Source organism: Apodemus sylvaticus, chromosome 20, assembly GCF_947179515.1.
Source record: "Apodemus sylvaticus chromosome 20, mApoSyl1.1, whole genome shotgun sequence".
NCBI lineage: Eukaryota > Metazoa > Chordata > Mammalia > Rodentia > Muridae > Apodemus > Apodemus sylvaticus.
The window spans coordinates 28790765-28805140 of record NC_067491.1 but is presented as its reverse complement, the minus strand read 5'-3'; the positions used below and the strand labels follow the sequence as shown (position 1 = coordinate 28805140).

The 14376-nt window shown below is 34.9% G+C and overlaps 1 protein-coding gene across 1 annotated transcript in view; it reads right to left on the bottom strand.

The window, feature by feature from the left end:
• Positions 1 to 1348: 1348 nt before the first annotated feature.
• The window catches only part of Slc6a15 (solute carrier family 6 member 15), a 28437-nt gene continuing 15409 nt past the window's right edge, over positions 1349 to 14376 (bottom strand). Inside the window, exons 6-11 of the mRNA XM_052165627.1 lie at positions 12938 to 13179; positions 12644 to 12836; positions 8706 to 8898; positions 6976 to 7135; positions 2874 to 3036; positions 1349 to 1720 (exon numbers count right to left, since the gene is read on the bottom strand). Of these exons, the coding sequence (XP_052021587.1) occupies positions 1349 to 1720; positions 2874 to 3036; positions 6976 to 7135; positions 8706 to 8898; positions 12644 to 12836; positions 12938 to 13179 (1323 nt within the window). The remainder of the gene's footprint in view (positions 1721 to 2873; positions 3037 to 6975; positions 7136 to 8705; positions 8899 to 12643; positions 12837 to 12937; positions 13180 to 14376) is intronic.

The window sequence follows — 14376 nt, the reverse complement described above, 5'->3', positions numbered from 1 at the left end:
GAGGGCAGGGATGTAAGAAATAAAATTATAATTAATAACATTGTAATTTAAAATCATTTTATGCACATGTGCTTTTCTTTAGATAATCACAGACATGAAAACAGTTGAGGCACTCAACTGCATACACAGCTTGCTAGAAGCTATATGCATTTTTCCATATTGTAAGACTACGATAAAGCACCCTTCAGTCATTAAATTCTTGTTTATTTGTCTGGCAAGTGTTCTCAGCCCTGTGACTTTGTTAATCTGACTTGGAATGTGATGATTATTATAAAATGCTTAAGTCCTGGCTGAAATGCAAGACAATCTAGCTGAGAGTAGTTGTAAGAAGCATAATCCAGTTCAGGTGATCCAAGCAAAATCAATGAGAGAAACGAACAGCGTTGTTTAAACTTTGTTTATTTGTAGGTTAAAATGTAATGCCATACAGTTTTAACAATCACTTAAAAAAAGAATTTGTTATTTGCATAAAATGAAGCAAAACAGAAACATATGAAATCAAATGCTATCTTGCTTCAAGTTTTCAAATCAGCACTTAGAGTCCTGATATGCATCTCTATGTATCGCAAGTATATTATATAAATATACTCTAAGTGATCTCAAAACCACAATAAATATTAAGTAGGTTTTAGGCACATGGCATAAGAAAAATGCAGTCTGTATAATTCTTGAGAGTATGGCGTCACTCCCTTCGATCATTTCCACACACCTATTTTACACAAAATATACAGCTACCGCATGGTACCCTCAGTCACACACATCTGGGCCTGACCTCTCGTACAGCCTCAGTGCCTTCTTACCATTTGATACTATTGGTCTCTGCCACTAAGAAAATACTTCACAGTTTTCTCCAACTAGGTGCCTAAGAAGGTTTCAATTCTACCAAAATTAAGTACAGAGTATCTACAGAACTCACAGAAATATGCTGAGAGACACCGGCTCGCACAACTGTTCATGGTAATACTGGAACTTACTCTGAAGGCAAAATTATGAATTATAAGATATACCAGGGTTTCTTAAATTGCCAATAATATTAAATCCAGAAATTATTAGAAACTGAGGTAACACCTTTTTTAAGAGATAAAAATACTTGAAAATATGCCAAAGTGCTTTTTAAAAAATCCTGGCAAAATATGGCCTCAGTCAATGTAAGCTTTGTCGGCAATTATTTCTTTACAATTGTAAACTGAGGGTTATTGTTCTTGAACTATCTTAAACTGTTGGGATTAAAGATCACAGCTGTGGACACCTGAGATCACCTTGTGATAAGTGAAGCCCAATACTTCTCATAGTAGAACCAATGCTCATTGAAAAAAATTAGCCAAGCTCAACCCTTGCATTCTCTCAGTTACAAGTCAGACTCTGGCATATCTGGCATGTCTGCCATCAAATACCCAATCCCATAGCGTCCATTGGGAGCAGTGTCCAGTGTCGGGGAACCACTTTGTTTTCGATAAATATTTTTACCAAAACTTGGAGATGACATTTCACTTGGTATCTTTCCATGAATGAGGCTTGCGTCATCTCCTTCCAAGTTTACAGGTTCTTTCAGGACTCTTCCTCTCTTATAGGTCACGGAGGCCAAGTTACCAGAAGTATCATCTATGAGGTTGCAGCGACGAATGATGAACACCACTGGGACAGGAAGTATTGCCAGCACCATCAGAGAGAAACAGACAACCATGCCCCACATTGGGTAGCTCAGAAATTCTTCAGAAGCCTGGAAAGGCCAGGGAGAGAATACATGTCAGCAGTTTTTCTAGGTGCTCATAGGAAGGAGATACATTGATTTGGGGTTTATATGTTAAATTTTGGGATACTTATATTGCTTTCTCTGACTGACAGTAAGTAATGGAAGTGACATTCAACCAATTCAATGATAATAAAGTTCATAATGTGGCTAGAATTCCAGCTATGTAAAGCTTGATAGAACCGAAGAATAAGATAAAGAAAAGGGGAGTCAGAGGGAGAAAGACATACACATACATACATACACACACACACACACACACACACACACACACACACACAGAGAGAGAGAGAGAGAGAGAGAGAGAGAGAGAGAGAGAGAGAGAGAGAGAGAATCCAACTCCTCAACATGAATGCAACTGCATCTGTTAGCCTAGGAAGACCATCAAATTTGAAAGTAATTCTGTGACCTCTCAGTCACTGTTTTGGTGTATTTCATCACTAAGCAATAAATATTTGTACTATACTATCTTTCAAAAATTTGTAAACCTAAACTTTGAAGCACATCTGGTTCCAAGAGTTTTGATAAGGATGGCAGGCTGGTCTGTAATTCCATTGTGATTTTCTTTTTTTTATTTTTTTTAGAATTATTGAGCACAGGATAGTTAAAGTAAGCACACTGGTCTATAATAGCTAACACAGGTCTCATGTTTGAGCCAATGTGACTAGTTCTACCAGAAAACAGACCTTCCATAGAGTCTGGTCATAGGAAACTATTGTAATAAATCCCTGATTCAGTATATGTATAAATTATATCTATATCACTAATATGTATTTTGAATGTTGGAAGTAGCTGAAATGTAATGAATTTCTATAGAAAAATATTTCTGGAAGATTTCTGTTTTGAGGAGTCAAAAGCTATACAACCACTGTTCTTCAGTTATAAGGTGAAGAGATCTGGTTTAATAGTAAGTGAAAGACTGACAGTCTCATTTGTTCATAAGAAGTTCATAGTGTATTATAAGCATCACAGCTGTGGGAGGTACATAGTATAAATCTTAGCATCTCCAAACCAAAGAGTACACTCAAAAGAAAAAAAAATCTACAAAGCAAATATGTGAAAACAAAATACAGAGTGGTGACATATTGTCACTTTAAATAAACCTTCTTATTTTGTGTTTTACCTTCTCCTTGATCCATGCGTTATATCCAGGAGGACTTAATCCCATATTCACAATGCTAGCTATTAGCAATGTTAGTAGCATTAGAGGAGAAATGTATTTCCACATATAATAGTAATATTTGCTTGGAGCAAATCCTAACATATCTGTGAGGTCTTCTAGAAACCTGAGTAAAAAAAAAATTAATTATTCTTCCATTTTATTACATTGTCTTAATAACTGGACAGAAGTCTATATTTAAACACTTCAGTAAGTTTTGTACTTATCACAGCTTCAAGGAATAAAGGGATAGCTCTTTGAACTAAGAGCCTACCATTCAAGCCCAAGCCTACCATGGGCCCAAGTTTAGATTCCAGCAACCCCATAAAATCCAAGACACACAAATATGCAAATAAACCTCAGTGCTAGGGAAGTGAAGAGTAGCAAATCCTGGGGGCTTACTTGTCAGCCAGTGAGAGACCCTTTCCAGAATAAATAAATAATTAATAAAATGGGTAGCAATGAAATAGGAGAGCCCATTGTTAACCGTTGGCCGCCACAAGCACAAGAACAGACATAACTTCAATATATGCATAAATACAACTATGCACAAATTCATAATAAAAGATGATTTATACATTAAATATCTACTTAACAAAATAATTATTTGGTTAATGTAAACATTTGGCCAATTATTGAAGTGTACTATGGATGATTATCTATTTTATGAATGTGAAATGAGCTGTTATATTAATCATCTTCATTATCATTTAGCAAAAACAGTAATGATTATGTGATATCATTAAATACCTCTAATGGGTCTTTATATATTTTGGGAATTTTCACTGTTTTTTAGTAGTGTCATTCTGAACGATATGTAAATGAATTACAAAATGGGAACATTCTTCAAGTTCCTCCCCTATATTTTGTATTTATAAGGATTGTCTATTTTGTCCTATAATTTCTCAGTGGCAATTGTATGAGGCCATCTCCATCTTCTTCTTTACAAAGTTACCTATTTCCTTTACTCTTCACAAGTTAACCATAAAAGCAGAGTGCTGGTCAGAATTACTTTTCTGACTTTGTCTGGTTATTGTGCCATACTTTATAGAGAAAAAGTCATCAGGTATACAGGACCAATACTCTAACAGCATACAACCAGTGCAAAGTAGTCACCTTCCTTTATGCTTAGCAGAAAGTGAATCTTGAGGCAACCAAGATGACTAAGTGAGTAAAGGGTCTGGCCACCAATGGCCTGAATTAGGTCCCCAGAAACCACACAATGGAAAGAGAGACCAAGTACTTGAAAATGGTCCCCTGTCTCCCATGGGTGCATTGTAGTGTGTTTAACACACACACATGAATGAAAATGTAATGGAGTGGTAAATTCAGAAATAAATGAAGTGAATCTTAACTGTCACCCACTAGATCTTGTACTGATGTTTCTTACAGACTTTCTAGGAATCTAACTCCAGATCTCTGGTGAATTCTACAGTGAGATCATAATAATTTTACTTACTTTTTTTTGACAACTGTAATTATCAAAAGTTGCTACACTCAAATGTCAGCTTACCCAAGTAAAAAGTTAGTTTTTCTTTACATTATTATAAACATATCTTGTTTACAAATGACATTTGAAAGAATTTCTGTTGACAAGCATATTTTCACTACAAATGATTTTGCTTTATCAAAATCAAGTTTTGTTTGGTATAATGCTATGTATTTTTTCTAGTACTAAAAACTTAGAGATCTGGTATCAGCTATTACATCTTCTTATGAAGAACTCTGTGTACCCCTTCAACAATCACAAAATTACTTATTTCAGGTCAGCTTCATCAGTATAGTTTTTGTATTTGTTCTGGTATATATATATACATCTAATAAATATAGATATGCATATCTTCCTCTAATATATAAAACATATGTATTAGTACATTTATTAGATATAAATATATTATATATAATATAGAGATATATGTATTAGAGAATGCTTTATATATATAAATAATATGGATATATAAAAGCAAGTTATATATATCAGAGCAAATAAATATATATGATATATACCTATATGTATGTGTGCATGTATATATAAAGTCTTTTCTTTAAGATTTATTTATTTACTTATCATATATAAGTACACTGTACTTGTCTTCAGACACTCTAGAAAAGGGCATCAGGTCTCATGGTTTTGAGCCACCATGTGGTTCCTGGGATTTGAACTCAGGACCTGCATAAGAGCGGTCAGTGCTCTTAAGAGCTGACTCATCTCTCCAGCCATACAAAGTCTTTTCTTAACTTCTGCTACATTCCCTCCTCTAAACCAATCATTTCTTTACTTCATTTTATAAAAAATATAAAAATAAAAATTATTTTCTATTTCCGTGCAATTAACCACTGTGCTTCCTTTTAAGTTCCTTTTATTTTGACCCTCATTTGTGCACAATTCTATCCTGACTTCCAACAGGCCTGTTTTTAAATCTACTTTTTTCTCTATCATAATTTTGAAAATTTAAATAACCCCAAAATTCTATCCTTTTGAAGTCTCCATCAATTCTAAACCTTCACTTGAGTATCCTGTGAAATATTTCTAGTTTTTCATTCTTTACTGTGTCTCAGACCCTCATTTTCTTTCCTTTGAAATGACTTACTTACTTTCCGTGAGACTTGAATACATTTAAATAAAATTCATTTTCATGAATTTTCAGGAAGGAAGAATTAAGACACCTCTATTTCGGCATTGTAATGTCTCATACCTATGAGTTCTGGGTTCCTCCTCTCATTAATCTCTTCTTTCTTCTTGCAGTGATCCTGATTAATCTATCTTACTAAATCAATTATCTCCTCCTCATTTTCTCCTCAGCGTAGAGTTGGCTTTGGAAGGGAACACTCTTTTGTTTGTTTTCTGAGACCATGGATTACGGGAAAGCCATCATGCCCAACATGTTCACACGAACTTTCTTCTCTATCCTAGCTGTAAGTGCTTCGCTCACTGAACCATCTCCCCAGTCACCTTAGTCTCCACACATTTCACTGACCCAGAATGGTTTTCAACTGCCATGAAAGCATGAAGCTTTATTTACATTTCATATTTCTATTGCTACTTTTGATACATGAAACATGATTATTAAATTAAATTTCCTATTCTTTCTGGCTTATAGCTTTGGGCAATAATAAATAAGACATCCTGAGCTTTGTCAAAGCAATCATTCAATACCAGTAATGCAATTTAAGTCACCGAAAGAGGACTTGAGTCTTTATCCAATATGTACTTTATATAAGACTCATCATTTAATCTACATGTCAGGTAGAAACAAACATTTTAACATTTAAAATGACTTGTATTGAATAAGTATTTCAAAGATCACTTTTCGACAGTTATGAGCTTGATATTTCATTCTTTTCCCCTAACATGTGTGTTATTGAAATTTAGATATACAGAAAATTCAGTTACTTACATTTGAAGTTATTATGCAGCAAATGATATATGTATCATTTTCCCAATTCTGCCTGTTACTATAGACCATTAACTCACTGTGTCTCTCTGGCTCTGTGTCTCTGTCTTCCTCTCCCTCTCCCTCTCCCTCTCGCTCTCCCTCTCCCCCTCCCCCTCCCCGTCCCCGTCCCCCTCCCCCTCCCCCTCCCCCTCCCCCTCTCTCTCTCTCTCTCTCTCTCTCTCTCTCTCTCTCTCTCTCTCCACTTCTCAAAAAAGATCAACAAAGTAACTAAAGCATAAGCTTTGGACAGAAGTGGTAACTCTGAAGCACACACCTGCTGCTAATCAAGTTATAATTGAGTAAGGTACGTTTCCCCCATGTATGAAATATGGTCAACAACAGGTCAAAGAAACTTAAGGTCCTTTTAATATATGAAATTCTTATCAAGTGTGGAAGTTACTCTTTGGTAATAAGAATTAATCCAATGCTTGGAATTCTAGGCAATCGTACATTGTATTCAATTCTCAGCCCTTAGGCACATCAGTAAACTGCCTGATCAACAAAAGACTGTGAACTATTTGACTAGGTGAAGATTTATCTCTCCATTTTTCTTCCCTTTTAAATAAAGTATTGATTGAACTTTTCAAAATAGAGCTGAAAAATAACTACTTTCAATCAAGTATACTCACTTATCTATGCCATAAACGAAGCTTACAGCAATATTCTCCAAGATGACCACAATTAGCAGAGGCAATGTAGCAGAATAATCATCAAACATTGTAACGAAGTAATTTCCAGAGCGCTGCACAAATATCAAGCCAATACAAAATGCTAGGAGGCAACAGATAACTAAAGAAAAGAAATTAAAATAAAATTTAGCCTCTCCCCCAAACCCAGTCTATCGTTATAAAATATTATAATCAAATAACATTTTTCAATTATTATAATTTTTGTACATACTAGCTTCTCTGACTCTATGGAAAATTACATGTTGGAAGTTGGGTTACATATTGTTAACCTCTACTAAATTTAATAGTACATAACTCATATCTTTAATTCTACGAAATCCTACCTGCCAAGTGAAAATAATAACTGAGGGGAAATTGTATTAAAAACTTAAATTGTTTTATTATTTTATTTATTTTATTTTTAATAATCTATTATGTACTTTATATGACTCTCATCATATAATCTATTAATAATAAACTATGTTTCTTATTAATAGAAAGGTGATCTTCCAGTCAGAATATAGACATAGATGCTTACTACATTTATTAAACTTCTGTAGTTTTCATACCCTATGTTTATTATTAATAGAAAAGTGATCTTCCAGGCAGAATGTAGACATAGGTCTTACTTACTACATTTCTCTGACTCTATGGAAAATTACATGTTGGAAGTTGGGTTACATATTGTTAACCTCTACTAAATTTAATAGTACATTACTCATATCTTTAATTCTATGAAATCCCACCTACCAAGTGAAAATAATAACTATTACATTTACTTACTACATTTATTAAACTTCTGTAGTTTTCAAATTCCTATGCAACTTTGAACTAATAATGAGCTTAGTGTGGATTGTAATTAGATTACCAAACACACATAGTTTTATGTTTGATTGAAATATGATTATCAGTAAAGCATAGCAGAGAGAAAATTCAGTTGTAAAAAGCATCACTGTCAACCCATATTTACATATTTATCTTGCCTAAACAGCTTGAATGTGCAAAGTAAAATGATGGATATAGGCCTGAATTATCCAATCAACAACTAGGAAGAACTATTTAAAACTTGGTTCCTGCTTAATATCTAAAGAACAGATTCATAAACTTAAGGACACTTGCTAATAATATAAAAACTTACAGATGCATTTGTAACCATGAGACTTTTCCACATAACTTAAAGCCATTATCTTAGGCTTTTTGGCACTTAAGATAACTAAAAAATGGCTATATTACATGTCTCAATCCCCTTTTAACATAGATGAGTAAAATTAAAAGAAGCAATGCATAGCTCTTTCTACTTTCTCTTTGTGGATCCAGATGTGAGTTCTCAGCTGCTGGTCCAACTGCCTGATCCCTCAGCACCTCTAACCCACTCAAGTGTCAAACACAAATAAATGTTTTCTTCTATAAGTTGCCTTGGACATGGTGATTTATCACAGCAATAGACAAGTAACCAATTTAGGACAGAAATACAAACTATGTTTTGAAAAATATAGAAATATAAATATAACTTATATTAAGTATATCTTTTGTCCTTAAATAACTAATATGCTAAAATAATTATGCCTACTATTGTATTATTATAAATTATAATCTATTAATAACATCCAAGAGATAACACAGTCCAATTACAGTTTCTAACCTCTCACCCACATAAATGGGCTACATTGCAGTAAAAAGTAAAATCTCACCAGTGAGTATTTCCTTCCTCACTTTGAATGTATCCACAATAGGAGTGATGATCCCTTCAATGGTTCCAAACATGCTACCAAGACCGAGATTTATCAACATGAGGAAAAACATCACTGACCAGAAGGGAGATGCAGGGAAATGTGTCATGGCTTCTGTAAAGGCAATGAAAGCCAAGCCAGTACCCTGCACAGCCTGCAAAACATAGAAGAAAAAAAGCCACTAACCAAGAGCAAGATCAGGAGATACTTCTCAACAGTGAAGGTGGGTAAAACACTATGGAATGGCCAGAGTTACTGCAAAGAAATACACTAACATAAGCTTTATTCCTTAAATCAAGTTCTTATTTCCTGGACCCCGATGGATGACACTGAGTAACCAAAGAGTGAAATATAGTTCAGTGTTGCTGAACAAAATGTGCAACTGTAAAATATTGCTCATTATTTCAAACATCCTGGAATAATATAGTGCATTAATATGTATGTGGTATTTTTAATTTTGTTAGGGCTTATGAATATAAATATTGATTTGCTGTAATAAAAAACAATATACATATATGTATGCAAATATTTATGAAACTGTGACGTAGCCAATTAGAATAAAGAAAACAGATAATGTAAAGAGTAAAAATTTGATGTGAAGGAATGCAAAGAATAAAAAAGAATTCCTTATTTATGGAATGCAAATTTTCAGCCATAAAAATCTATTTCAAAGAAAAATAACAAGAAACACATTTTTTGTTCCTTTTTTTTTTTTGCCTGTGTTTTGCTTGTCTGTTTGGTTTTGGTTTTGGATTCTAATAGAAAGAGATGAAGGAGCATAGGGTTGGGTGGGTAGGAAGTGGGTAGCAGCTGAAAGGGGCTCAAGGAGGGAAAGGTGTGATTAGAACACACTGTAAGCCCCACCTGGGGATTTATCCCAAATACAGTCTCCAAACTCTGACACTATTGTGGATGCTAAAAAGATGCTGAAAGGAAGCTGAAAGGAGCCTTATATCACTATCTCCAGAGAGGAGCCTGCCAGAGCCTTACAAATAGAGTCGAACGAATGTTCATAGCCAACCACTAAGTGTGGGGTCCCCTGTGGAGGAGTTAGAGAAAGGACTGAAGGAGCTGAAGGGGTTTGCAACCCCATAGGAAGAACAACAATATCAACCAATCAGACCCCACATAGCTCCCAGTAACTAAACTCCCATGCAAGGAGTACAGGAGTACACATGGCTCCAGCTGCATATGTAGCAGAGGACAGCCTTTTTAGGCATCAATGGGTCCTATGAAAGTTCTATAGATGCCCCAGAGTAGGAGAATCAAGGGCAGGGAGGTGGAGGGTGGGTAGGTGGAGGAATACCCACATAGATCCAGGAGGAGGAGGAGGGATGAGTGTAGGAGGTTTCTGGGAGGAGGGGAAATCAGATAAGGGGATAACACATGAAATGTAAATAAATTTAAATAAATAAATATTTTAAAAATGAATTCACTATAAGAACACACATCCTTTCTTCCTGCTGGGATGCCTTCTCCAGCCTAGATATGAGGACTTTTGCCTTGTCTTGCTCTATTTTGTTTGGTTGTAGATTCTTGGAGGCCTGCTATTTTTTGAGGTGGAAAGCTGAGAGGGAGTGAATCTAGGAGAGAGCTGAGGTGGCTAGAGAGAGGGTGTTGGGAGAGGCGGAGTGAGAGAAATCTGTGGTCAAAATATATTTTATGAGAGACTATGTTTACAAAAGAATATATTTTAGAATAAAAAAACACATTTGTCAATAAAATATTCATTTTATATACATCTTATCTAAATCTAACATGACTATGTTCTAATATTCAGAAAAATATTGGGGTTAATGAGGTAACTTTCATAATCACTGAAACCGTTAGAGAAATGTTAGGAGAAACACAGCAATTATGGGTATATAAAAAGACTTGCTAAATAGAACTACATTTGCATGCCAAATGATGCCAACATCTGAAAACATAGATATCATGAAGTTAAATTTCTGTATAAGAAAATAAAGAATCAAGTGACTAGAAGGCTATAGATGAGAGACAGTCTGCTAGCTATGCAAAATAACTGATGGTTAATATCCACAATATACAAAGACCATTAACAACTAAATGACAAGAGTAAAATAGCCCAAGAAATAAATGGGATAATTAAATAAACATTTCTCAAAAGATTAAGTACAAATAAACATGTTCAAAGAACTCACTTCATTAGCCATCTAAGAAATGAAAATTAAAACTATATTGTGATTCCCTCTGACTCAAGTCAGAATATCAGTCATTAAGAAGTCACAACAAAGACTGCTGAGATTGTGGAGAAAAGGAATTAAATCCACCATCAGCAGGAATAAAACTAGGCCAACCCGTATGGAAGCCACTAAGAATTTTCCTCCAAAAATGAAGCAGATATATAGTAAAGTCCAGCTCTGCCATGCTTGATATTCATTTATAGAGCTCCAAGCCAACATATCAAATGCACACTTGCACATTAGTTTCAGGAAGACTGATCTTGAATTTGTTCTATTCTTGAATCATATATATATATGTGTGTGTGTGTGTGTGTGTGTGTGTCTATTGTGTGTGCAATTAGAGAAAAAAGTAGCCCATTTATTGATTGCATAAATCAATATTTACTTTGTTCTGTAGCACACACACACACATATCACCATACATGCATATATATATACACACACACACATATATATACATATATAAACACACATATATACATTTATATATATGAAGTTTCATGTACATGAAAGAATTATTAGCAACCTGGCCAGGGGGAAAAAAGAGCAGGAAGACCTATTAGAGGAATAAAAGTTTCCAACAAAAATGTTCTTATGTACTGTGTACAATTAATATACACCCAAGGACGAAAAAAATAAAATTTTAATGAAAAAAATGAGGCCATAGGTCAGTGAGGGAAATGTTTGCTATACAAGTATGAGGATTTCATACTTATCCCCAGCACCCTTGTAAGTCAGGTCTTCTGCCATGTGTCTATATAACGGCTGCACAGCGGGGAGCATCCGATGGCACACACAGACAAGGAAAGCAGATCCCTGTGGATCACAGTGTCAAGTTCCAGCCACATTGAGGGATGCAGTCTCAAGCCACAAAGAAGGAAAGTGATGAATGAACACATCTGACAGCTTGAGACCTCTCTACACATGCCCACAAGAGCTAGTGCCCTCATGTGCTTACCCTACCCTACACACACACAGTGACACATCTTATTAAAAATGTAAAACTCTAATAAGGTAGCTGTGTTATTTCACTAATTCAGCTGATGTCATTTTTTTAATTATTAAAATCTAGAAATTATATTTTCTTAGAATTCAAGGTTTTCAAAATTACTTATTCCTTTGAACACAGTATGGGATCTCTATGTTGTGTTCCAGTCATAATTAGCTGTCCTACTCAAAACAACTAATAGCTAATTTCTATCTTCCTATTTGGCAATGTAAGCAAAGAGTAGCAGCCAGCAGAAGAACATTAATTGATTTTTCCCCCAATTCATTATTGATTAAAATAAATTATACTCTAAGAATAAAATCTAACCAGAATTTGTTTAACTGAACTGTCAAAATAACCAAAATTATCATTCATTTGACAAGAACTCAGGAATCAAAATTCAAATTCAGCGCTAATTTTTTATAGCAAAGTCTGTATCAGATTAGTCTTCATTCTGGAATGGATATTAACTTATTTATGCTAAGACTGCATAGTAGTCTTATCATATATCAATAATCAATGAGACTGATTTATAAAATAATGAGAATCTTTGTAAATAAACATATTCTACGAGATGCAGAGTTATCTGAGAATTTAGGAACTGTATCCCTAGGCCTTTTGCAATCCCCTTTCTTGAAGAAATCTACAGATGAAGCATACTTTAACTAAATGATAATTTTTTGACTGCTCAGACATGGCCTACTAACTTTATTGAGCTCATCCTCAACTTGACAGGCGCTGAGATGAAGAAAAGCAAACTCCTCCTCCTTCACTTTTTGAATGATGTCGTAAACTAAACGATAATCTTCTGCGGTGACAGCTGAAAGGTTGATGTGACGGGGAATGACATCCCAACTAATGTTTCCCATTTTCAAAAGTTTCAAGATCATCTCGGAATTTCTGAAAAGTACAACAGATGGAGAATGAGCACCCAGGTTCTTTGATCCATATCTTATAGAGAATTATGGCATTAAATGCTAGTGGAGATTAATTATCCATACTGTGAAATGCATTTTTCATTTACGATATTGGCTTTGAACCCCAAAACTGCAAACACCACCAGTGTTGCCAGGACTGAAGTGAAAAAGTTGATGAAAGACACAAGGACAGCGTCGAAGTGGCAGTTGTTGTCTCTTTTGTTATAACTCGAAAATGCGATGACTCCACCAAATCCCAAACCCAACGCAAAGAAGACCTGAGTCGCTGCCTCTCTCCAAACCTTGGGCTCCAGCATCATTTCAAGCTGTTTATAATTGAAGAGAACAGAAATCAGTAATAAATTCCTAGTTCTAAGAAGTTTGCTTATATGGAATTATATCATTTTAATATAAATATATATTATATAAATATACCTAAAGTTAAATAAAATGGTGTGATAAGATAAATAACTATGTTTTCTAGGAAAACATCTAAGAATGCAAAAGAAAATAGTATCTATCAAGCCCTTACATGGAGATCTACTTACAAAAGAACTTGTCAGTGTTTTCTAATAAATCATCACAGAAGAGTATGACAGAGAAATTCTAGTCTTTGATAATTCTCCATTATGTATCTTTGTCTTTTCAAAGCATAATAAACCAATTTCCAGCACAAGAGACATAGTTACTTCACATCACCATCATCTCTCAAATATTGAGTTTTCTAATGAAAATCTGACAATGGAGCTAAGCAGTATGTAATGGGTAGGACTTGGCTGCCACTGCAATTGTCAGTTGGTGTTGTTAATGAATTTTAATGAGAGTCATTTCTTTAACCAGATGCCCCAGGGTTCCCAGAGACTAAGCCATCAACCAAGGGGTACACATGGTTCCAGTCAAAAGTGTGGCAGAGGAATGCCTTGTCAGGCATCAGTGGAAGGAGAGGTCCTTGGTCCTGTAAAGGCTCAATAGAGGCTCCAGCGTGAGGAAATCCGAGTTGGGGGGTTGTGGGATGGGTGGAGTAGCATATTCTTGGAGGCAGGGGGTGGGAGGAAGAGTTGGGGGTTTTCGGGAATGGGGAAATCTGGAAGGGGCATAACATTTGAAATGTAAATAAAGAATACATTCAATTAAAAAAGAAAAGAAAATAGAAGAAAGCCTATTCCATCATTAGTGCTCTGAATATACCAACAAGTTCCATAAGGTCATGCCTGACTTCTCTGAAAAATCAACAAATCTTTCCAGAATGTAATAAAAGAATTAAAGAAAAAATGGTATTAATTACAGCAGACAGGGACCTCAGTAGATATTTAAATTCATTTAAATTTACTTCCAGTCACAAAACAATGCTTAATTGGTATTTCGTTCTCTTTCTAACATTAAGGTCAAATTGCTCTTATTGAAGGTAATATCAAGGGGCAATGCTAAGACTATGAAATCTACCAAGTTTCAGATCGTGCTCCCACTAAGTAATTTAATGAAAGAGCAAGCCAAGTCACATAGTCGTCCTCTGGATCCAGCTT